Source organism: Camelus bactrianus, chromosome 17, assembly GCF_048773025.1.
Source record: "Camelus bactrianus isolate YW-2024 breed Bactrian camel chromosome 17, ASM4877302v1, whole genome shotgun sequence".
NCBI lineage: Eukaryota > Metazoa > Chordata > Mammalia > Artiodactyla > Camelidae > Camelus > Camelus bactrianus.
The window spans coordinates 30,851,876-30,876,626 of NC_133555.1; the positions used below are offsets into that span (position 1 = coordinate 30,851,876).

The window sequence follows — 24,751 nt, forward strand, 5'->3', positions numbered from 1 at the left end:
CCCACACCCGCTCCTGCTGTGCGTGGTTCTCCCCACTTGCGCCCTCCCGTGGCCAACTCACTGCCTCCACCAAGCTGTCTGCACTCCTCTGCTTGTCACTGTTTTTGCTGTGGAAGCTGCTGGGGACGGTCAGGCTGGCTGGTGTGAAGGTCCGATAGGAGATGGCAGGCTCGTCCGTGTACCACGAGCTGCGGTGCAGGGACGGCAGGCTGCCGTTGACCTGGTCCAGGGCCTCTGGCCGCTCGACCTGGATCAGGGGGGTGTAGCATGGCGTCCAGTCCCGATACGATGGGGTCGCTGGAGGGGTGGCCCACGACCGGGTGGAGTGGCTCGGCGAGTACTTCTGGGCTTTACTGGAATCTAGGCCAGCAACTGCCATGATCTGAGGAGAAAGAGGAAGTGGGGAGACCAGAAGTCCTCAGCAGTCCCAGCCTTAGGCCCCCTGAGAACAGGCCAGGCATGAGGCGCTGTTTCACAGGGCTTCGGAAGGACAGGAGCACACTGAGGAATTCAGAGTGCTGGCCATAAACACTTGGCTTTCTCACAAACTGGGAATTCTTTTTCCCCAAGTCTACATGTTTCCTATGACTTCCCAAGTAGGAATCAGTTGCTAATTTGTGAAATTGTTTCATAACAAAGATGGCTCAGGGAAGACACACCAGCCGTGGGGTATGAACATGCCAGCCAGTTCACTCTGGGTTTGAACAGGGAAGTACACTCAGGGCAAACTGACAGCGCCCAGCGCTCATAGGGAAACAGGCTGGTTCTCCTAAGGGCAACGCATCCCACGGCCAGCACTTTGCTCTGAAGCACCGAGTACAAACCTGCTTCTCCTACCCACAGCGGTACCACGCAGGTCTGCCTTGGTGTCCCACTCTGCAGAGGGGCACACTGAGGCCTAGTCCTGTGAACAGCCAGGCCTGTAGCCAAATCAGAAGCCAGGATGGCTGGAGAGAGGCAGGGTGGGCAGCAGAGGGAAGGGCACTGTCACCCGCAAGCCCGCCAGGATAGACCTCCATGCCTGTGGGGGATGTGGCGTTTGAGGGCCTGGGCCTTCCCAGCGTTTGTCCTCTATCCACGACAAAGCAGGACACGAAAGTTAACATAAAAATGGAAGGCAGAAAAGGAAAAGGCTGGCAGAGAAACCTGAACAGAGACTCTGAAATGGCAGTTGGTGTTCATGTGTTCAGGACGCTTGGGGTAGGAAGCCCGCCGGGAAGGCTGGCCCTCAACGCTCACTGTACGGTGTGTGCTCCCACCTGTCCCCAGACCCAAAGACCTGAGAGGACAGCATCTCTCATGTGCTCTTCTCAGGAAGAAAAAGTACCACATTCTTGTCCTGGAGGCAAAGCCCCGGAGAGTAGGCTCCTTCCTGTCTGGCCGCCCTCACTGGACAGGTCCGTCTCCCTGGACCACATCCCCCTTGCAGGCAGGTTGGAGGCTCATCCACCCTCGTGACCCCAGGGCCTAGCCCCAGAGGGCTCCATAAGTGACAGGACAACCTCTCAGAGCAAACAAAGGGCAGCACTGACTGTTCAGGGTCAGTCAAGTGTCCGCCACTCCCTGGGGCGTGGGTTGTCCCAGGCCCTGCCTTCAGTGCCGAGGAAAGGTGTGCACTGAGGATAAGACCCCAGCTGTGGAAGCTGGTGGCCCTGAACTCAAAAGCCAAGTCAGCCACTCACCTCCTGTGTGAGCTCAGGGATGTCACCTTCCCTCTCCGATGTTTGCTCGTCCATAGGAGAGGGTTCACGATTGTTTCTATTTGGCGGGGTTGTTATAGGACTGAACCAGAGTGCATGTGAAGGTTCCCCACTTCCCACCGGCGCTAGGGGCCAAGGGGAAGAGGGTGCCCATCGGCCGTAGGGGCAGGGCCCGGTGGGCCTGCTCACCTGTTGCTGCATCAGGTGCAGAGGCAGGGCCGCGCGGTGGGGGAGGGCGGGGGAGGGCGGGACCTCCTCCTGGCTGCTCTGCCGGCGCAGGCACTCGAAGTTGAAGGAGGACCTCCGGTGGGCTGAGAAATCAGAGCACACCATGCAGTTGTGAAACAAGCTCTGTCAGGGCCCCGGGGCTCTAGGGTCGGGGCAGCCCCCTGGATGTTCAGCAGGGAGCCCAGGAAGAAGCAAGCACCACATCTGAGAGAAAGCACTAGGCAGTGAGGTCTCAGAACTTTGGAAGAAGAAGCCCAACTGAGGGATGTTTTCAAAAAGTGCAAGTTGATTTCTCATCCCTGCTGCACCTGCTCTCCAGGGCAGGAACTAGAGGCAGCCAGAGGGCAGCTGTTCTGACTTGAAGCCCCTGGCCCTGCATGAGGTGGGGACACAGCATGTCAGGTCAAGTACATGACCTCATTCTAGAATCCCAGAGCCACTTGCAAACGGCCCTGTCCTCACCTTCCAGGCCTCCTGAATGTATGTGGGAGGCGTGACACCCTGCTGGGACTCCCGCACTTACACTTCTGTTTGCCACCTGCCCTGTCACCCACTCAGGTAATAAGCAGATTCTTTGGTTGGGAAAGACCCAGCTTCCCCAGCAGCAAAGACAAAACAAACAAGAAAGGAAACGTCGAACTTTAAAGAATGTGGTTGGTTGTCCTGTTAATGGCCACTTCGAACAGAGGCTTAGAACAGGTTGAGGGATGACAAGATGATCCGGAGCTCGTGGCTTCACAGGGCACCAGGCCTGGGAGATGGGTCTGAATTCTGGGCCCGCAAGCACAGGCCAGAGGCCTCCCCAGGACACATCTCCACAGGTGCTGGCACCGCAGAGCTGCCTCGGCAGCCTCTCCAGACACTTGCAAGGCAGCACTGAGTCACCTCAACACTCCTTTCTTGAATCTGCCTTCGCCCTAGCAGAACTCCAGACACCCCTAATTCCTGCATTGGAAAACTGCAGGGGCCAGCCTGGGAGGGCCCCCGGGGAAGCCCGGGGCTGTACAAAAAGCTGCAGGAGCAGGTTGTGTGAGGGCCTGGCTCCAAACACGAACGAAGACCAGGCTGAGCCCTTGCCGGCCACTGCCCAACGGGGAGGGACCAGACAGACAACCAGTCTCTTCTCACAGGCCCGACATACACCTTGGGGCCTGCTGGGCCTCCTCGTCCAGCTGCCCATATGGGACACAGACACCTGCTCTCCACATCAGACAGCCTTCCTTCCATGCACCATGCAGGGCCGCACTTAAGTGTTGTGAGGGGAGGACCCCACTGACCCCGGTCAGCACAAACTCTAGGCCCTCCTAGGAGCAGATGGTGGGGCCAGAGGCTCGAGCCAGGAGAGGAAAACCAGCATCGCTCGCATTCAGATAGCGCCTTTCAGCTCTGGAAATGAGTCCACGTGCACCCATCAACCTGTGTGCTCTGCACACCCATCTCTAACAGCGGAAGTAACCCCCTGTAGTACAGAACACAGGAGTTTCATGTTCTCCCTGCCTGAGGTCCGAATGGATGGGTAGCAAAGCAAATAAAATGCATTTAGTTTATTCCCCTTTACAAAGAGGGTGGCCACAGCTGCCTGCTCAAGAGTCCTTGCTTCATGGAGGCAGTGCCTGTGAACCCTGGGGAGAGAGGGAGGTCTCAGGAGGGCAGTGGAAGTCACGAGGTCCTCCCGGCCTCGCCTGCAAGTGCGTCATCCCCGTACTGATGGAGACCAGAGCCGCTATGTTTAGCAGCTTGTTTGGGGGGCTGTGAAATTAATATTAACCATGGAAATGGGGCTGATTACACTCCCCAGCAAGGCTGTGACAGCTGGAGAGAGAACAGGCCCTGGGCACCACCCAGCCGCACTTGTTACCGTGCACGTAGACAGCAGACTCAAAACCGACGTGTCTTGGCTATTTTTGGTTACTGATTAGAGTCCTGCCCCTAAATATGCCTCATTCGTTAGAATCACCAGAAACAGATATTCTTTCACCATCATCAAAATGCCCACATGTCCCAAATCAAAGCGCCCGGCCGGGAGCTGGTAGGGCCGCTGCTGCATTTCCTTCCCTGGCCCCAGTTCCTCACTGGGGGTGGCCCAGGCCTCCTGGCAGCGCCAGTGAGGCCACCTGCCCCAGAAGATCAGCAGCCAGCCCCTGCCCCTTCTCAGCGGGACGGGACTCCCTGGATCCAGGATGGGAGCACCTACCCCAGAGGTCATCACCAAGGCCAAAACCTACACCGTGAGCACAGGGTACTGGCAGACAGAGGCAAAGATGAGAGAGAAGAAGCCAGAGAGGTGAAGAAGGAGGAGGGATGGATACCAGGAATCCCCAGGTGCTCCTCAGAGGCCTGGGACTTGGTAGGACAGGCCTGGGCTCAGGTCCATTCTGAGTACAGGCCCATCCTCCATCCTCTGAGGGTCAGTTACCCAATCCAGGGAGCGGGTCTGTCTACACCATTGGGCACATCTTGCCTACCTCTCAGGGCAGATCCCCAGTCAAAGGCAATGATGATGTGCACAGAGAGCCCCCCATCGGGCACTACACACTGTCCAACTGTAGGGCCCCATCCTACCTTTCTCTGTTCTCAGCGTTGAAGCAGTTCAGCCTGCCATGTGTGACATGGATGAGAAAGAAAGGCGAGCCCACAGGACCTCCAACCAGGGGACTGGTCTTAAGGACTGAAAGCCCCTGACGTGGCATCACCACCCGCAGGCTAGGGCAGGGGGAGAGGCACACTGGTCTCTGCGAAGCTTCCCCGCCAAACAAAAAACCTGGTCTCACATGTTGGGGTGGGAGGTAGTAGGCGTCTCCTTGGGGATCTCCGGGAATCGTAGCAAACAGGCGAGTCATCATCCTCCGAGAAGCCTTGTGGGTGATGGTACCCTCGGGGCCGCTCGAAATCCAAGCTGCTGCCTGGGTGTCGGTTGTAGTAGCTGCAGCCGTAGCCATAGCTTTGCCTGGTGGTCGGAAAGGCCAGAAGAGAGAGCGAGGGGCACGTGAGGATGTAGTGAACAAGGCTGCCCTCAGCTCGCACAGTCCCACTGTCCTCTCCCTACTTCCTTGGACATAGTAGGACTAGCTGAGGACAAGCTCCATGGAAGATTCTAGATCGAGGGCAAGGGGTGTTACAGGAAGGTTCAGGACAGCAGGCCTGTGACGAGTGAGGTGCCGGTGGCTTCCCTCCCCGCGGCAGCCTCAGACCCAGGGCAGATGTGCACTGCGGACGCCCTGCAAGCTTGACTATCACCCACTCACTTCCTCCTGGAGCATCTGCCCTCAGCCAGCTGCTGGGCTGGGCACTGGGACGTGAGTATGCAGAAAGCACTGTGCCCTCCAACTCCCCCAAATGCACTTGACAAATAGCACAGGTGCGGGGAATTCTAATGCAGGTTGGTGGGGGTCAGCGCTGGAAGAGGGGGCTCAGGGTGGACTCTGTGAGTTCTAGGGGCGGGGGAGGCCTTTCGATTCCAGTCACGGGAGTGCGGAGCAGGCCCTTGAAGAGAGGGTGGGACGAGGCCAGCTGGGATGGGGGAAGGGAGTCCAAGGGCTGGTCACACGTGAGGAAGGCTCTGAAGAAGGCAACTCAGAATGAGCTCAGGACCAGCAGTTCCGGAAGTACGGCGCTGGGAGGCCTATCTGAGGACGCGGGGGAGAGCAGGGTGAGGGCAGGTCAGGCTGTGGCTGGCCTGGAACATGAAGCTAATGTTTAACATCTCAGAAGCCAGAGTGACCTCACCATAGAACCACGCCCACTACTGTGGGCCACGGGTCACCGTGAGATGCAGTTTACAGAGCAGAGGGTGGTGGGTGGCCTTTGTCTCCCTGCACTGCCTGCTACATGTCCTGAGCAAAGGGCCCACTTTAACCTCATGTGTTCCTGTCTCAGAAGCCTGGAGAGGCACATCTGCTCAGTGATGCCACTCTGTCCTCAAGTCCCCTCATCTCCAGGGGACGGAAGTAGGAAGTAGGCTCTGGGCTGGATGAGCTGCCATGTGGACAGAGCCCCCAGGGTTTAGTAAAGGCTCTCATTTCTGGAACCTTTGCTAAAAGTTGCATAGGCTCCTGGTGGAAATAAGTCAACAGCCCTGAAAAACCAGCCTCCACTCTGCTTCTCTGCGGCCCTCTTTCTCCTGCCCCGACCTCTGCAGTCACCTGGAGACTGTGCTCCTGTTTCGCTTCCCAGGACCGTCCCGAGCACAGCGCAGGAGCCCTAGGGACAGGGGATGGCAAGGCCTCCTAATGGCAGCCCGCGCCACAGCGCCCTCACCTGCTCCCGGTCGGCGAGCTGTCGCCCTCGTAGCAGTCCTCGCAGCCGAAATACTCCTGCTCCCCCAAGCAGTGGGGGTCCCTAAAGTAGCCGTGTATCTCTGGATCTTCCCGGCAAATAGTTGGGAACTGCTCATCTCCTGAGTCAGACCTGCAGTAGGAGAGAGGGCCTGAGCGTCTGGGCAGGCGGCAGACAGCTCCTACAGCCGGGCCTCGGCAATAGCGATGGGCACCCACCCTAGAAACCTATAGCGATGGGTGCCCAGGTCACCTGCTCTGAACTCTGGTCCTCCTGACCTGGCCCAATGTGATTTCAGAGCCTGGGAAAGAGAGGATCCAAACTTGGCACCACATCTGACCCAGAAAGAGGGATAGGAGTTTTGAATACAGTGTTCCAGGGGAGAGAGATGTGCCCGGATAATGTCCACTGAGTTTTCAAAGACTGCCCTGCCCCACGACTGTTGTCATGTCCCCCAAAAGCCAGCTGTCCTGGCTTCAGTCCTCAGGAAAACCAGCCAGGCTCTGTGATATCACCACTCTCCAAAGAAAGGACTGCGCTTCCCCCAAGCTCTTCACTCTCTACTGCCCTCCTCCAGCTCACGTGACTTCTAATATCACTTGAGATAATTAAACCAGGAGATCTACCCTCCCTGGCCCTGACACAATGACCATCCCATCCCAAATTCAACTGGGTTCAACAGACGTGGAGTGGGTGCACTGCCCGAGGCTAGAGGGCTGCCCGAGAGACAAAGGACAAGGCCTGGCTCTTGGTCTTCAGGAGATGGGCATCACATTTTTATGAAGCCCCCATGAGATGACCCCAGAGACCAGCAGGACTGCTCAGCTCCACAGGCCTAGACTAGACACCCCGAAAGTGCACAGTGGGTTTTCCTAGCACAGTGATGAGGCCTGGGGGGCGAGCCTGTGGGGCATGTCGGTCCTTGGGTGGTAACAGTCTATGCAGAGAGGGATCTGAAAGCTCCTTTGCTTACAAAGAAGCAACCACCTTTGCTGAGTCCACAGTTAGGGGCTGTAACACCCTACCCTAGGCTAGTTGGCTCCCAGGAATTTCTCATCTCTTAGCATTCAGAGAGGCCAGTTGGTTACACTTAAAACACATGGTAGTTAACACATAAACAGGCAATGAGCACATACCTAATGTAAGTTTCATAATAGCGGGTTCTATCCAGGAAAGGCATACCATGGGAGGGAGGGAGAAGATAAAAGTTAAATATTTCCAATGAAACTGAAAAAGCAGCTATCAAGCTACTTCCCAGAGCAGGGTCGGCAAACTATGGTTCAAGGGCCAAATGTAGGCCGTCACCTGTTTTGGTATGGCCCACAAGCTACAGACAGTTTTTATACTTTCAAAGAACTGAAACAAAATCAAAAGAAGAAAAATATTTCATCACGTGTGGCCATGTGAAGCTCATGCCAGTGTCCGCAAATTAAGTCTTACTGGGACACAGCTGCACCCACGCATTTACATCTACGGCTGCTCTCCTGCTACGACGGCTGAGTTGAGTAGCTACGATAGAAACAGTCCAATGCTCCAACCCTAAAATGTTTACTCTCTGGCCCTTGACAGAGAAAGTTTGCCAGTCCCTGTCCCTGAGTATGCGGTACAGTTGGAGAGGGCAGAGTTTGCAGCTGCTGCTGTGTTCAGGGGCATCTCACAGAGCAGGATACAGGCTGGCAAGAGGCCCGCTATCCTACAGGCTTGTCACAGGGCCAGTGCCTGGTGAGGCCGTTACCTTGACGCACTCACAGGTCCTACTGCAAGTGCCCATGGGGAATCTCCTGCCTGTACCAGAGCACGAGGGAGACAGACCCCCCTCCCTTGGGCCAACACTGTGTTACCAAGTACAAATACATTTTCAAGGTTACCTTTTAATACTGGACCTTCTTTGAGGCTCACGGCCATGCTTGTGGGAGGAATGATGCCCATTTTCAGACACATGCTCAAGGTTCCCAATGCTGGGCCGCTTTCCAGGGGCAGCTTTGGACATATTGGCATTATTGAGATTGGCATTTGTTGAGCTGGGAACTTGCTTTCCTATGGAATTATGGTTATGACGGTTATGACACACCGAATTTCCTGCTGGAGGAAACAGCGGTTTCTCAGTATCACTTGCAGGTGGAACTGCAGGCCTTTGGACATGCAGGGGACGGTGGGTGGTATTGGTCTGCTGAAGGGAATCTCTATCACTATTAACATGATTGACATGGTTTCCAAGCAGGGCACCATTTCTCTGCAAAATAATGGGAGACAACACCAGGTAATTTAACAAATATTTGATGCAGGCTAGCTATGTCAGGTAATTTTTTCTACATGAACAACAAATTCTAGGTAAGCTCCGTAGGATCCCTGTAAAACAATCTGAGTGCCTCAGTGATCAGGGTGACTGGGTGGCAGCTGGTCCCCCTGGAATGAGGAAGGTTACCGGTTCCTAGGCTGGGGAGGCAAGCTCTCTGCTGTCCCTCGAGTGGGCTCTTCCAGCTGCTCCAGGGTCAGCCGACTTGCCCAGCAGCACTGTTGGCAGCCCCAGTGGTTGAGGTTGGACAGCAGGCCCGGCTCTGGGCTGGGGGGCCTGGGAAGCACAGGGCCGGCTGGCAGATCAAAAAACTGGCCCAGGGAAGAGGACGGAGGGAGAGCCGGCAGCTGCTGAAAGGACCCAGGATGCTCATACACACAGGCTGGTGGTTGTGGCCAAGCTCCTCTGAAGTGGCCAGTGTAGGGCAGAGGAGCAAGCAAGCTCAGGGAAGGAGCAGGCCGGGCCCTCCAAGGGGTGCTGGTGAATGGGCAGGGTCTGCTGGGTTGGGGAGGGTATGGGCCACCAGGGCCTCTAGGTCCTGGGGCTGGTGTGCATTCTCCAGGCTCTTTCACAGATCGTTAACTGCCCAAACTGGACTCCTGCCCCACTATTTCCAAGTGGCCAGTGTGTAGCTAGGCGTGGAATAATTACTTTGAATACATCTTCTTCTTCTTCTCGTTTTGTTTCCTCTGGCTCGTCATCTTGCAAATCACATGATATAGCACGCCGGATTTCTGGCCCGATGTCATGCAGTGTCCTTAATCCCGCCTAGATCAACGGAAATGGCAGAACAGGTTAGACAACACGGGAGCCCTGGGCCGGCCTGGTCCTGGCTGTGCTCCTGCCTGATTCCGTTGTGGGAGGGGGAGGTTTCTCCAAAGGATACAGCAGTGACCTGACCGCTTGTTCGAATGTAACCAAATGTGTCCCTACACCCTCAGGGTTGTAGGGTGTGGCCAGGAGTTCAGGATGGTCCTATGCTGGGATAATTGAGGCCAGTGACCTCCTTTTCAAATACCCCCACTTACAGGGAACAGTTACTAGCCCTGGTTACTAGTCCTAGGGTCTGCCATGGCCACAGCCCAGGCCCACACCTAGACGACAGTTCACAGAAGGCTGGCCGGCAGAGCACTGTCTCCTGGAGCCCCAGGTGCGGGGAGGAGCAGGGCCAGGCTGCTCTACAGGGAGGGTGCCAAGTATTTGCTGGCTGCGTCCAGGACGAGGAAGCTTGTGCAGAGACTGGAGGGCAGGCAGACCAAGCAGCCATCGGGGCCACCGGTCCTGCTACAAAGCCATGGGAACAAGGGAGCGACACAGCACACTGCCACCACGAGCACACTCAGGACCACAACACAACAGACGGACACACACAGACCTGGGCCGCTGTGCAGGGCCAGCCTCTGTGGCCATCTCCTGGCACCCTGGCCTGCAGTCTGTGTTCAAGCTGAGAACTTGCCAATGGTCGGGTCACCCTCTTCAAGACCACAGCACACCGAAAGGGGCTCATACACCTCTGGAGGCAGTGCAAGGTCTGCCAGGGTACCCCTCCAGGCCGCTCAGACAGTCTGCATTTCCCTGAGGCTCTCACAGCCGCCCTTCTTCACCCTGGGCCTGGGTTCCTTTGAGACAGCCCTTGGGAGAAGCCTTCCATGTAACTGCCTTCATTAGAGAAATATTCGAGATGCTTACGGACTATCTATGGGGAAGAGGTAGTTGCTGGCTCTAAGAAGACTATGTTTTGACCATCAATCTGAAGAAAAATGGCACATTAATAGGGACAGTATAGCTCCTCTAGCCTTTGCTACAAAAAGATTTGCATCTGAAAGAGGCATTTCCTCCTTGCCCCGGGTCTAAGGCCACCAGTCCGGTACCCAGGCAGTACTCCCTCATTTGCTGGCAGTCTGCTTGTCCCTGAGGAGCTGCTAAAGGCTTGGAAAGCGTCTGAGACCTTGGCTGTAAGGGTTTCCTTCTGTAGCTAATACTCCCCAACATCAGGGCAGTCTGCAGAGGAGAACTAGGCTGAGCAGGGGGTTATCAGAGGAGGGGACCACTTCCCGTCCCCCCTCCACAGCCCCCAGCAGCAGGTGGGGATAGCACACAGACAGAGAGTGATAGCCATGTTTGAGACATGCCTGGCGGTGGAGGGGGTGTGCAGGGTGGAGGGGATGGTGGCCACAGTCTTGCCAGATTCCACAAGCCTAGGCCCACTGATGTGGGAAAGTGCAGCCTGGTGTCCTGCAGGCGCCAGTGGTGCTGACACTAATTTAGAACAGCAAGGGGGTACAGACCTTCCCAAGAGGCTCTTAGGCAAATGGCCTTGTCCGTAATAGCACTCAGCCTATGAGAGGATCCTTTTAAAGACCGCACACCACACAGGGAACTATATTCAATATCTTGTAGTAACTTACGGTTAAAATGAATATGAAAACGAATATAAGCATGTTCTTATATGACTGAAGTATTGTGCTGTACACCAGAAGTTGACACAGCATTGTAAACTGAATATACCTCAAAAAAATATATTTAAAGATGGCACACCAGGCTGGGTCTGGTTTGAACCATTCTTTGAATATTGGAACAGCAAGTCTTTCCATTTTATGAATCGTGGGGGTGAAACAGCTGCCTGGAGTCAAAGCCTTAAGGTTCGAGGCTAGGAATGCTGTGGTCTTGCAGGGGAATGACTTGTGTCCCAGGACCAAACCCTGGACAGTTTGTGGTGCAGTCAGTGAGGCTGCCTCTCACTCTCCTGTCCCTCTGATCATAGGCTCATGCACACACATGTACACACATGCACGCACACACAATCACTCACTCTTTCCTCTCAGGATCCCCGCCTCCAGCACATTCGAGCCTGGGGAACTGTCTGGCTTAGCAGCAGACCCACACCACTCTCAGGGAAACAACAAGACAGCAACTCGAATGCCAAGTGGGTGAAAGCTCCTGCCCCAGCCGGGGCAGCAAGGCTGAGCCCAGCTCTACCCAACAGCCTGCCATTCATGCAGGCAGTGCTTTCTAGGGCACAATCATCAAGGGGAGATAAACTAAGCCAGGGCTTCACCATCTGATTTTGAATCACTGGGAAGAAAGGGCTGTTACCTATCTGAGGCTCCTAAACAAGAGACCAGGTTTGAGACACCCACTGCCAGTGCCACAAAACACACACAGGTGACAGTGCACCAAGTCAACGCCCCCAGGTAAACTATGTACATTGTGGGCCAGGAACACTCTGTTTAAATAACACCAGATCATCCTGTTCACTGTCATTCAACTGATTGGACTAGGTCTGATTAGAAGAAATAGAAAACTATTTATTTGGATAATTTTTAACATCATCCTCTGTTGACGGGTTGACATTTCACTGAAATACACATATAACATAATTGCAAAAATAAAAACTGTCTTCAGCATGTTCTCAATGATACACAAGATTAGGAGAGAGCAGTGAACAGACACAGGACAGAGGATTTGTTTGCAACATAAATCACAGAGAAAACTGAGAGGTGGTCCGAGAGACCGCTTCCAAAGACAAATAACGACAACATATTTATTAAAGAGACATCAAAGGAGGAGAGAAAGCATCACTCTTCCCAGACAGGAAAGCAGAGGCTTAGAGAACATGATTATATTTCGTCTGTTCCACGCAGGAAGAAACATACCTTCTAACAGTCAGGGACTGACTTTACTCTTTCACAGGGGAGAGGAGGAAGGACGGGCGGGGGGACACTACAGGGGACAGGGGTATCTGCCAGGGCTGGGAAGGAGGGAAACACATGTTCCCAAAATTGAACTGAAACGAAGCTTAAGCACAGCACCCTGAATTTATTACATATCACAAAACATGATAATGAAAAATTTTCTAGCACACATATCCAGCTAAAAGGTAGCTTAGGCTGCTCCAAAAATTCCATAGGCACAAGTTCCAATTCCCAAAGTGCAGGAATCTATCTTAAACCCTTGAAAAAATTACTTTTTTCTACAGCCCTAAACAAAACAAAACAAAACTATGTTTTTCTTGAAACAAACACTTTACAATCAGTAAAATTATCTATTCTTTCGTATTTCATATCTGTGTCTACCTCTATTAGCAAAATACTATTTTAATTTGAAACGTGGTCATTAGCACTTAACCCAACACAGTTAAAGCCATATAAAGTCATTCCATTAACATCACAGTAGAATTATGGTTTTGAAGAAACACAGAATTGCTAGAAAGTATAAACATTACTGATTTGTTTTAAGACGTCCAATCATATAAAACATTAAACAGAATCAAGCCTAGTTTCTGGTTGATTTTTAAATGCTAGATGTTCTCATGAGTATTTTTTTTTTCAAAGAAATATTGGCGCTTTGCCTGTAGACTGCTGCTTTAAATTTTAGACACCATTTAATTGGAATTTTATCGATATTTACTCTATTGAATGATAAAGTCACCAACCCCCCCAAACTATAAAATCTCTCTAAATATTTCTGAAGCAATAGCATTAAAGTATGATATTTTAATATCAAACAGGAACATTCATTTACCTTCCTTTCTCTTGCCCACTTTCAGGGTTAAGTTTTTCCTACCTGGTGCATCTGAAATGCTTTCACTGCCTGTCCCCCTAAGCTAGCGCCATCAGACACACTCGCCATCTGCCAGCTCTCAGCACGTAGAGACGCCCAGGAACCCCTCCCGAACCTACACTATAACAGTGCAGATAAGAGATGTGAGCCTCCAGTCGGGACTGGGCCAGGCCATTCATCTTCGGGTGTGAGTGCCAGGCTTCCAGACTCCAGCCTTAAGAGCCCACGTCTGGCAGAGCCTGTTCCCTACCACAGGCAGGTCTCGCTCAGCTAGGGCTGGCCCTGTGGTCATCTGGTTAAAGGCGAGCTCTGGTTAACCCTTTAGCAGAATACTGCCCCTACCCAATCAGAAAGGATCACTGTAGACTAGCTCCCTCAGAAGAAAGGACTGGAGATGAAACTCTCACAGAATACACCTGCTCATCTACAAGCTGTCTCCCGCCTCCCCACGCACACACAGCACACACAGGCACACCCCTTACTTTGTCATTGCTCTCTGCCAGGGAAAATGGGATGGCATGGCCTTTGTGTCCCATTATGAACCATCCTCGAGTTATATATAAACATAAAGGGCTAGAATCATGAGCACGGCACTCCTGTGAGTCATCCACAGTGACTCTGACCCTCACTGACAAGTCAGCTGCAACGTTACCACAGAAGTTACCCTGGCAGGGGGCACTCAGCTGTATATACCAGGTTTGTCACCATCACTCTAAAAGATAAAGGAAACCTCAAAAAAAATTATCTGAAGCGATCTCTGACGTCTCCCTGCAAATGATCTGACAGCGCTACCTGTTTTAGTTCCACCTTGATTCTTGGTTGTGGTTTTAACACCAGAATCGGAGAACTGCTTGTCAGTTTCCTGATTAACAGAGAGAGTGGGCCTGGCAGAAGTCACAAATCACGACTTCTGTTCTGATGGCATCTTTGTACCTGCCCCCATGATATCCCATACTTTATCCCACTACACCCTGCGAGGGAGAGCGGGTGGGCCAAGACTACTCCCATTTGGCTAAGGGACCTGCCCACGCTGGCGAAGGCTCAGCTAGGAATCTTGATCCCCAGGCCTGCAGTTCCACTGACCCCGTGCTGACCCCACTTTCTTGGGTCTACTGTAAAGAGTGCTGGGATCAGGTCTCAATCACGTGCTCACTCATGACTGGCTCCACATGACTGCAGTGCCACTCAATCAAGGTTAACCTTCTTTCAACTAACTTAGCAGAGCTCCTGCATCACTAAGTCACAACGGCAATGACAGATGATCACCAGGTATCACGCAAACCGATGCTACACTCAGCACACTCCTGTCTCAGCCGTGCCACTCTGAGGAGCTGTGAGTCTTATGAATACTTATCTGTCATATACCAATTCAGATCATCCTTCTTTCAGATCAGCACAGGCAGTGAGACGTGGCACGTACAGTCTGACAATCAGCCTGAACTTGGCCAGACACTGGGGGCCCAGGCAGCTCTGTGTCTAGGTGAGTGGGCCAGGGCTGGGGACGGGCCTGGGACGGGCCTGGGAGGGAGGGAACGGTTCAAGGTAGGGGCAGTGCTGTACACAGATCATAAAGCAGCTCCAGCACCCTTTTCCTTTAGGGGGAGTATGGGATCAATCCCCTAGAGCAGCAGTTCTCAAAGTGTGGCCCAGGGACACTGGGGTCCCCTGAGACACCTTCAGGGGTCCGTGAGGTCACTGTGATTTGCATAATTAAAAACTAGAATGCTCTCAGCCTTGTATATTCTCATTCGCTCCTGAGAGCACAGTGGGGTTTTTCACAGGATCTCATCTCTCCAGCATCGTTGTGCTTGCATATTCTGTGTTTTTAAAATCTGTTTAAATTCCTAATGCAGTAATATTGATACATAAGGGTCCTCAATACTTTTTAAGAGCATAGAAGATTCCTGAGACCAAAGAGTTGGAGAACTGCTGATAACCCACCCTCAGACAGACAACCCCATGTTTTCCTCAGGCACTGGACTCTTCACCCCATCCAGGACCCCTGGGATTCCGCTGACCTTTCTCTGCTTTGGGAAGAAACGTCCTTCTCGCGGCTTCTCTGACCCAGCCTCTGGCACTGTGCCATAGACTGATGTGCCCTCGTTACCCGCAAACAGCCACTTCTCTGAGGGCTACGGTGTGCCAAGGAGAACGAATTCATGCAGGTGCCTCCCCAGTCAATGAACCGTCAGGGTCAGCAAGTTCTTCCCCCTGGGCAATTGAATTGGGATATTTGCACTGATGAGGGGTACTAGGTGGGTATTATTCAATAAGACGCCTCAGTAATTAGGACCTTTTGCTATTACCTAACGTAACTTTCCTTTACTTCTTTTCAGCAATTCTATCTTCTCAAAGATTTCTGACAATAACAGTTACTATTCTCAGAAGGGAAAGATCTCCCACCTTTCAGAAAGAGTAGAGAATCCAGTTCCCCATAGTCCTGCAGATCAATTTAATTTTTTGATTAGGTCACACCATAGAATAAGTTATTTAAGAAGAGCCCAATGCCCAATCCTCCGTCTACTTCCCTGGAAGGATACTGGCCAGCATCGTGTCTTCATCCAGGAGCTTAAGAGTTTAGCACCATGGATTCTGGGGTTGGGCACCGAGTTTGCTCAGTGAGTCTGGAAGATTCTGACATAATATACTTGAGTCGTCTCTTACGACTCCTCTACATTTAAAGCTATACTCGTCTGCCAGGGTCTTAGGGAAAAGGAAAGAGGTGTCTGCAGTTTGACTGTAAACCAAGTTTCGAGGAAGCCTTGTTTCCCTTCTGAGCTGAGGCCACAGGCAGCGCCTGCAATTTCTGGCTGTCCTTCCTGAACTGGCCTCAGCCACCGACCACAGCCAGTGCTGTCACTCAGCAACACGGCCAGGCCCACGAGGGGCAAGATGCTCTTGTTTCATTTAAATCATTCCCTAAATCCCAGCTAGAAAGTTACTGTTTTCCAGTTTTTACTTATTTGGAAGGAAACACCAGCCACGCGACTTGCTTGGGGCTGCTCTATGAGGCTTTAGTGCATAGACACTCACATCTAGAAGACAGATGGTCAACCGGCCTCCTGAGACCAGGGCCACACACAGAGGGGTGAGCACATATGCTCCCTTCAGTGTTTCATAAACTTGATATCAGAGTGGGCCAGAGACAGAAGGACCATTTGTCTGATGGTGGATAAACCCCTCACCTGTGCCCACAGGGCTGACCAGCTTCCTTTTCAGGGATGATACACCAAATAGTTTATAACTGGAACCTCTGGGCACTACCCAGTCAGAGCAGAGCTGGGCTCTCAGCCCAAAATAGGGTCCCAGAGGCCTCCACTACAACAAGCATTAGCCCTTTAGCTACTGGATCACAGAGAGGTTTGGGGAGGGGCTGGGTACTGGCAGGGGGTGAGGAGACTCAAGGTGCTGGGGCTACAGCTGTCACCCAGCAGATACAAACAAGCTTCAACATCTTTACAGGGGTCCAGCCACAGTGGAGCAAGCTGGCTTTCACCACCATCCCCATGCCATAAAAACCACCATGAGCTCCTAGACTGACAACAGTTTGCCCACATGGGAGCAGAATCTGGGGCTGGGTCTGTTTCCAGAGTGGGGCCAGGGAGTCCACTTAAATCCAGGCAGGGCAGACCACTTGGTACTGTAAGCCACTGGGGCCAAAGGGCAAAGGTCACAGCACAGATGACATCACTGGAACAAATCTCAAGGCTGGAAGGGACTCCATCAGTCACGCATAGGACAGGCCCGGGGGGCTTCCGCTAGCACCACTCTTTCCACTGGCGACACGGTTCCCCAGCTCTGCCTGGTCAGGGATGAGCGCAGCCAGGGCCCGGCTCCCCACATTCCGCCGCTCTCTGCGCCCGCCACGTACGCAGCCCCATCTGCACAGACCAAGCTTATAACCCTTAACACTTCAGGAATTCAAGGGTACTCTTGAGTACTGACTTTAAAACATAAACTGGCTCCTCTGGGTATCATGGGCTCAGCATTAGATGTACTGGCTCCTCAACCACTGCTTAGAATTGGCTGAGAGTTTCAGATGAGACCCCCTCGTGAAGCAACTTCTCGGGCAAAAATCTACTTTCCATAAGATGTGAAAACACAACCTGTAGAATTACTTCTGTTTACATCTTTATGCATTTCCTAGATATCTCAAAAAAGGGAGAATTCTCCTTCTCAATGGATCACTAAAGTACAGAACAGAAAAGAGATCAAAGAAAAACAAGAATTTCTTAAAGTTCTGGTAGTAAACAGGCATATGATATTATTATTGTTGAAGTCTTAATAATAAGCAATTATACGTTCAAAGTGCTTTACAATCACTTAGCTATTCCTCACAACAGCCCTGTGAGGTAGGTCGACATGATTACCCCCATTTTACAGATGGGGAAACTGAGGCACAGAGAGGTTAAGTGTCTTGCCCAAGGTCACGCAGCAAGTGGACGCTGGAGCTGGGACTAGAACCCAGGTTCCCTGACTCCCAGTGTCCTTGAAACTAGACCACACTGCTTCCAAAGAGGCATCCCCAAACTGGCTTTGACTTAAAGACGGACAATGTTGGATGAGGTTGGGGTGTGGTGGTATTTCCCGTGGACGCATTAAGATGGAACCTGAGGTGTTGCCTGGGTTGGTTGGGCATGCAGGTATATGTGTTAGTTTAAATGGGTGTGTCTGAGCGTCCTGTCCCGCCCCCGTCTCACTGCATCCTGCACTGGTCACTGCAGAGAGCGGAGCTGGATGGTCAGGAGGTCATGACGGACTGGCATAGAAAAGGAACTCTGTCAGCTCAGCGCCAAGGGGCCTGCCAGTCTTTGGTAGTTCGGGCAAACTAGGGATGCAGGGCTTTGGAATGGAGTCAGCTGCCCACCTTAGGCAGGTCTGCTTAATCTTTTTATTATTTTAATTTTTTTTTTTTTTTTTACTGGCCAGCATCAGGAAGTTGTGTTCATTTCATTTCTCTGCAGGGCGGCTGCCCACCTCCTTTGCTTTCTCTCACTCTTTCCCTTTCTCTGAGTCTCTGCTCGGAAGGGAAAACTGTTAAGCCTTGCACGTTCCCTTTCATGAAAAGGAGCCACCGCGAGCAGCGTCCGCGACAGGAGGCCACGGCTCCACAGTCGAGCCACGGCCTCGCTTCCACCTTCCGGAGTGCTTTGCTTGGAAGGGGTCTCCCTGGGGCCTTGGGTTTGCTTTTTCCTGCATTTCTCCCGAAATGCTGTTTCAGTAGAAATAAGCCCACTTGAGACTTTTCCCTTTCAAGGCCTTAGCCACAAACGCCTTCCGACTAACGAGCTTGGTGCTGTAGCTCAGGCAGAAAATTCTAAAGCATCCGTTCAAGCATCTGAAACAAATGAATCAGCCAGTGAAATCTCATCTGTTAGCATCTGTTCTCTTAGATTAAAAAAGAAAAGCCTTTTTATGGCTTTAGATGGAATCATGCTTTAAAAACAGACCAAAAAATCTTGCTACTTCTTAGAATAAGGGGACTACACAACAGGTGTCGGATACTCTACAGGTTAAATGTCTGTGGGTCCCATTTTCCTCTGTCTTTAGGCCTGAGCCTCTCTCAGGAGGGACTAAGAGTCATTTGATCCTGGTACACCACCCACCTTTCCACTGGGCCACCTATATCACTATCTGTTGGGTCTCTGGCTTTCACATTAGGTTAAAGCCTAACCGCCTAATTCTTTACAAGCTGTAAATGATGGTCTCCTATTTAAACTCAACTTCCAAACAGACAAAAGAAAAAAAGGAAAGAAAAAAAGAAAGAAAAAGAAAGGCTATCCCTCTAAAGTCTTCCTGTCATGAAGATGGGCAGGATCCCATCTGGGATGAGTGGAGAACAGAGTCTCCTCAGATTCCACCAGAATGTCTTTTGCATAAAGGACATCCTTGAGTATTGAAAGAAAAAGAAATGAACAAAACTTTCCCCACTCTGGGTTCCTTTCCCCCCCAGTCCATGAGACACAGGATGAATTCACGCCTGTATCTTGCACAGAAGTCCTCATCTGGAAGGTCAGATGGGGCACTGCTATTTGCTGGGAAGGGACAGAGTTTTCGTGGCTGCAGAGCTGTGTTCCTTTATTTACTTGCTCCTTGTGGAAACTCGTGGGTCATTGGGATGCAGCAACGATGGATGAAGAGCAAAGGCTGAGTCAAACTAAAGTGAATGTGGCATGTAGGGGATGGGTGAGAAAAAAAAAAAAAAGCTTGAGGCAGCTTCTCTCTGACTCCCTTTGGAGAGGGGCTGGAGAGAAGGCTGGCTTTAAGGATGAAGATGGATGTACGGATGGAAACTGCACACTCATTCAGACCACAGAGGCCAGAGGACACCGGGTGCCGAGCTCCTACCCGCACGTACCTCCTCAAGCCACTCCCCTTCATGTAGAAGGGGCACTGTGGTTGGTCTGAACAGAGGGATACCGAATGGAGCCCACGAGGTTGATAACCAGAGTGCATCTGTGTGCCCTCGAAAACCATTCCATTGTGGGGTGGGGCCGGGAACGTGGACCAGCTCCGACCCTGCTCAGACAGACTGCACTCTACGCAGCACAAGCACGCACTTGCCTACGTCCTGACTCCTGCGCTCACTCCACCTTCCAACAGCAATGGAGCCATCAGCCTCACGGCACCCCAGTCCCAGGAGGAGCAGCTCATTCCACTTCTCAATAGGCCGTGCCCGCTTTGGGGAGCTTCGCTGAGGATCTGTGTACTCAGCCTAGTGACACTGTTGATCCATTTCTCCTCCCACTGCCCTGAGACCCCGTTTCCCTAACTGCCACACTGTCACGTAATATTTCCCCAGTGCAGAAAGGAAGAGCCTTGTCGTGCTAATTCAAAGTCAAGTGACAAATCACATTTAGAGCCCTTTCTAGAGCAGCGGAAGCCAAAAATGTAATTAGAATTATCCTTCAAGGAGACAAAAATTTTCTATTTTTGATGTTTGCTGAAGGAATCAAACGCATTTTCAGAATGTATCTGTCAAGATTATGAACACAACTTAATTTCCTAGGCTGGGTACTTAACATAAATTATAGTCACAGCCTCAACTCTCAGTGGAACCATGTGAGAGTGTGTTGATATTATTTTGAAAATATTTTAATTTCACCAAGGAAATGAAACTTTCTATAAACAACAAAATGAAAAAAGTAAAACATTACTGTGACACAATGTAACAGTCTTTAACCCATGACTTATACATGTAGCTTAAGCATCATTCCAACCTTCAACTTGAAGACTCAGTGAAACCCACCCTTGAGATGTGACCATGAGTTACTTAGCCATGTGTTATTGTTCAGGTTTTAGAACACCCAAACATTATATCCAGCTACCAGAGCAAGCACTGAAGCCATCTAAGTGGGAAATCTTGGGGATTCAGTGAAGGTATAACTCTGTATCCAGGTGGTCATCACACAGGCCTTCCACAGAAAACAGAAGGTCTCAGAACACAGTGCTACCTTGGTTACTGTGAATTACAACATAGTCATCCATGAAAGAGTATGTTTCCCCCTCTAGAAAAGTCATCAAGTTCCGCCACACCCACCAACTTAGAATCCGAGAACGGCAAGCAGGTCCCCTATAAGTGGACAGGAGGGGTGTGGGTGGGGGCACCACGACACTCTGAAATCCAGCCAGCCAAGTCCTCCAGGCCCAGGGCCACATTAGGGAAAAGCCTGTGGAAGCACGTTATCACTCCCTGTCCTTGCACCCTAATTGGCCACACTGCCCTCAAGAACGTATGTTTAAATTTGCAAACACATCTTTTCAGTGTGCTAGGCTCTCTGAGTCTACTTGTGAACTGTGATCAGGAGAAGGGCTGTTATTTTTGCAAACTGATCAGCCAGAGGTGAAAGAACTTTACTCAAATTCTACAACCTGAGATAGCAGTCAGCTTTTGAGCCTGTGACTCACTAAGCTACCTTTAAAGATGTGATCAGAGGAAGAAAGACCAGAAATTGTCTTTGGTCAGATTCAGCATCCACCTTTCCCCCTGCCCTGTAGCTGTCTGGGCAGAGCCCAGGTTTCGTCATGAATCAACAAGTCACGGTCATACCAGGTCATCTCCGAACCCCCCATATGCACACACCCCCACTCCTTCCTTCACTCATTCATTGTTATTTGTGTTCATTCTCTCTCAGAGAGATCAGACAAGTCTTCACACTTTGGTAATTACCATCACCTAGAACACAAAACAAGGCTGGGCATTTTCCCCTAGAAGAAAAGTGAAGGACTATTTCACACTGAACCTCACCCATACCAACAAGGCCCAATTTAAGACACATGGTGATAACAGGGACACAAAAGTGATTTGGGAGGAAATAAATTTAAAAGGGAAAGATTCTTTATCTTATTCATGATGGACTTAACACATTCCAGACAGCAGAGATGACAGGGCTTCTGATTAATCTGGACAGTTGCTTTGACAGCTTGCCAACCTGTGCAGTCCCCTTTCTGCAGTGCTTAGCATCTTTTCCCCATTCCTTCTCCACCCCTCTTTCTTCACCACAGGAATCACCAACTTCTCTTCCTAGCACCTCTTAGCAGATTTCCACTTTGACTCCCTTTTCCCACACACCTGCTTCCCACCCAGGGCTTTAGGTTTACCTAGGATTCTATACCCTTGAATGCAAAGATCCTAGTTAGAACCAGGGGTTCCTGGAACCACAGCCCCTCCAGGAGCTTGGGCAGGGCCCAGGCTGACACAGGGGCCAGAGGCTGGCCAAGATGCAAGAGAACAATGTTTGCACAGCGAGCCTCAGGGCCGTCAGGAAACAACACACAGAGACACACACGCCACACGTACATACACACACTTGCGCACATACGCAAGCACACACGCACGCACACACACTCTAGGAGGTGATGGATGTTACTGAAATGGACCAAAAACCAACAAGCAGTGGGGTAAGAAACAAACAGAAACAAAACAAAGCACTTGCGTTCAGATGGAAAGCTGTTTTGTGGGCAGCTGGGGCCCAAGCCCGGGGCTGGGGGAAGGTGGGTGCCTGCTCAGAGGACACTGCCTTTGGAGAAGCCTGGGGGAGACAGGGTGCGAGGGCAGCTGTGGCTCCCTTCCTGCCAGGGATGTGCCCTGGCCGCTGTCCCGGAGGTCCTGCCACATGGGCCGCAGTGGATGCAGATGCAGGGGCGCGACAGAGAAGGCAGGGAGGGGAGGCACTTACCTGGTGGCCCAGAAATGGCTAGTCCACATTTGGGGGAGTGTGCAGTATCTCACTTTAAACAAAATCCTGATGGTACTGCTCAACCATGAATAGTCAGCTCTCTAGTGTTTCAAATAAGCTTGTAAAATCGTTAGTGAAAAGAGAAAAAGACAAAACAACAATTCACCTGTAGGGCAATTGTGCTGTTCTTCGCGGGGTATTTTCCCACCAGTCCTTGTTCTTTCCGTTTCTTGAATTTCCTAAAGTAGTCCTGTATCAGGAAAGTGGCATAGAACTTCCCCACGGTTACCTCATCATCTAAACGGAGAGACCAGACAGAGCTCTCCCGAATCAGCACATTTGCACCAAGAGCCTTAACACTCGCTGCTGGCTAGGGGGTGGGGTGGGGCAGGATAGCGCAGGAGGCACTGAGCTCTCGGCTTGGGACTCAGGAGACTAAATCTAGCGAAAAGCAAGGTTTTGCAAAGCAGTTAAGGCTCAAAATTAGAGTCAGTTAAATAAACTGGTACTCAAAATTGCAGAAAATAACATACTTGTCATGAGATCAACAGAGCAGCATATTAGTAACACTATGAAGTGCCATCTTGGTTATTGACTCAAAATGAAAATTACAAAACAAACAAAAAAGGTTTCATGGGTCATATTTTCACCCCTGTGCATAGGGATTTGCATGTGTAATTACCACGAACACCAAAGACAATTAACCATCCAAATCCCGATGCCTGGAGATAAAGATAGAGACTCAAGAAAGGTGACAGACAAGCTCAGAAGAAGAAATTTCCAAAGAGTGACTGCAAACCCAGATTTTCATGTGCCCCCTTGATTCTCTGCCAATAGCCTCCGTAGACCATTTCTCGGTTTGTAATCACAACTGTTTATTTTCGATACTGCAAGAGACAGCTCCAACTAACCTCAAAGTTGAGCTGACTTACTTCGGCTTTGTTCAGAAACAACCCCCATGTGTGTTGTTGGGGGACTGGAACTCCCTGAGCATGACAAGGTGATGCATGAGGCAGAATAGAGGCTCTGGCTGTCTCTCAGAAGCTACCCTGGCAGCGTCGGTGCATCCCTGGTTGGGAAGCCCACCCCCCATGGGCTGGGAACTGGTGACCATGGCTTGCAGAGGCTGGGAGGAGTAGCAACTGCTGCCCTCAGGCTATAGCATAGCTCAACTTAGGGCCAGGCTGCCCTTGCAAATTACATGTGATCTGGGGCAAGGGACTCAGCCTCTCTGGGCTTGTGTTCTCATCCCTAAATGGGTCTAAGCCTCTTGGAAGAGCTGTAAGGATCACGGCAGAAGAGGCCCATAAAGCACTCAGCCACTGGCTTGGGTGGTCGCAGGTGTCAGGGGTCACGTGACTGTGAACCATCAGAGTCACTATTATTTTACAACCCGCCAACAGCGACATCCACTGAAGTGGAGCAGAGAGCATGACAGGTGGAGACACTGGGACCCTCCTGGCTGGGGCTCATTTTGTGCCCATGTGGTAAGTATCCCTGCCTGGACACTGCTGGGCCACTCTGGGCTGCCCCCAAACTCCCTTGTCAGAAGGTACTCAGTGTTAACTATGTGACGAGATGCCCTGGGGTGGTCAGCCTTGAGAAGCGTGTTGCATTCCTTTTAAACCCAAAATGGCAAGGCCTACAGTGGCATGGAGGCCACCAAAGTGAACCTAAGTCTTTGGGTACCATGTAAAACCAGGTCCCTCATCAGTCTTGTGCTGGTCTAAATGGTCTAACAATGCACTGTCCAGAGGCAGGAAGGCGAGAGGGCAGTGGACAGAGGTTCATGACTTGCCCCAGGCCAGGTGAGTTGGGATGTAGGTACCCCGGGCCCAGGGTCTCCTTCTCCTCCCCACTACCTCCACTGCTAGGGCCATCTGCTCCTTTGGGGCTGCCTCTCCCAGAGTCCAAGTCTACCTCTCTATTGGGCTCCATGTGGGAGGTAGATTGACTGGACCAAGCAGAGAATCCCAGGGCCTTAGCCAGCCTCTGCAGGCCAGGGTTTCAAGTCTTCTCTGTGGGCTCCAAGAAAAACACTTGCTGAATTTACAGAAGGCCCACCTCATTCCACACTGGAATGCTTCCAGCAAAAGCAGGCCTAACTTTTACCTTCCTCCAGCCTGGATGGTGCTAACCTGGAAGGGCTCAGGGGGGCTCCTCTGGGAGGGTCTTGGCTCCCCTTGGCCCAGAGTCTGGGGCTACGACATACTCAGTGAAGAGGGTGGCCCGTGTTTCTGCACAAGCGGCAGCTCCAGGGCAGAGGCACCCTTCTAGGGTTCTGCAGGGCAGCGATCAAGGGTCACCTGGTCTTCCACACCGAGATGCTGAGCTATTGAGACCAGGCCCAGGAAGAGTCTGAAGAACAGGAAAAACCAAAGGTCCAAAAGCACAGAAAAGGAAGGAAGCAGAGGAAGGATGTAGGGAGGCTATGTGGGCTCGGGGCTGCAGAGAATGATGGTGTCAGCTCCGAGCACTCTTCAGGGCACAGAAGACCCAGGTCCAGGAGT

General features: G+C 51.6%; 1 protein-coding gene across 8 annotated transcripts in view; it reads right to left on the reverse strand.

Annotated features, from left to right (window-relative positions):
• CACNA1D (calcium voltage-gated channel subunit alpha1 D) overlaps positions 1-24,751 on the reverse strand; it is a 295,056-nt gene that overhangs the window by 1,687 nt on the left and 268,618 nt on the right. For 6 of the 8 annotated variants that reach the window (XM_074344649.1, XM_074344648.1, XM_074344651.1 and 3 more), the window contains 7 exons: positions 22,408-22,538; positions 9,151-9,267; positions 8,072-8,436; positions 6,186-6,335; positions 4,700-4,875; positions 1,890-2,011; positions 62-382 (listed from right to left, as the gene is read on the reverse strand). In XM_074344649.1, the coding sequence (XP_074200750.1) occupies positions 62-382; positions 1,890-2,011; positions 4,700-4,875; positions 6,186-6,335; positions 8,072-8,436; positions 9,151-9,267; positions 22,408-22,538 (1,382 nt within the window). Of the gene's footprint in view, positions 1-61; positions 383-1,889; positions 2,012-4,699; positions 4,876-6,185; positions 6,336-8,071; positions 8,437-9,150; positions 9,268-22,407; positions 22,539-24,751 lie in introns of those variants that run through there. The other 2 variants (XM_074344652.1, XM_074344653.1) reach the window with 2 other exon arrangements.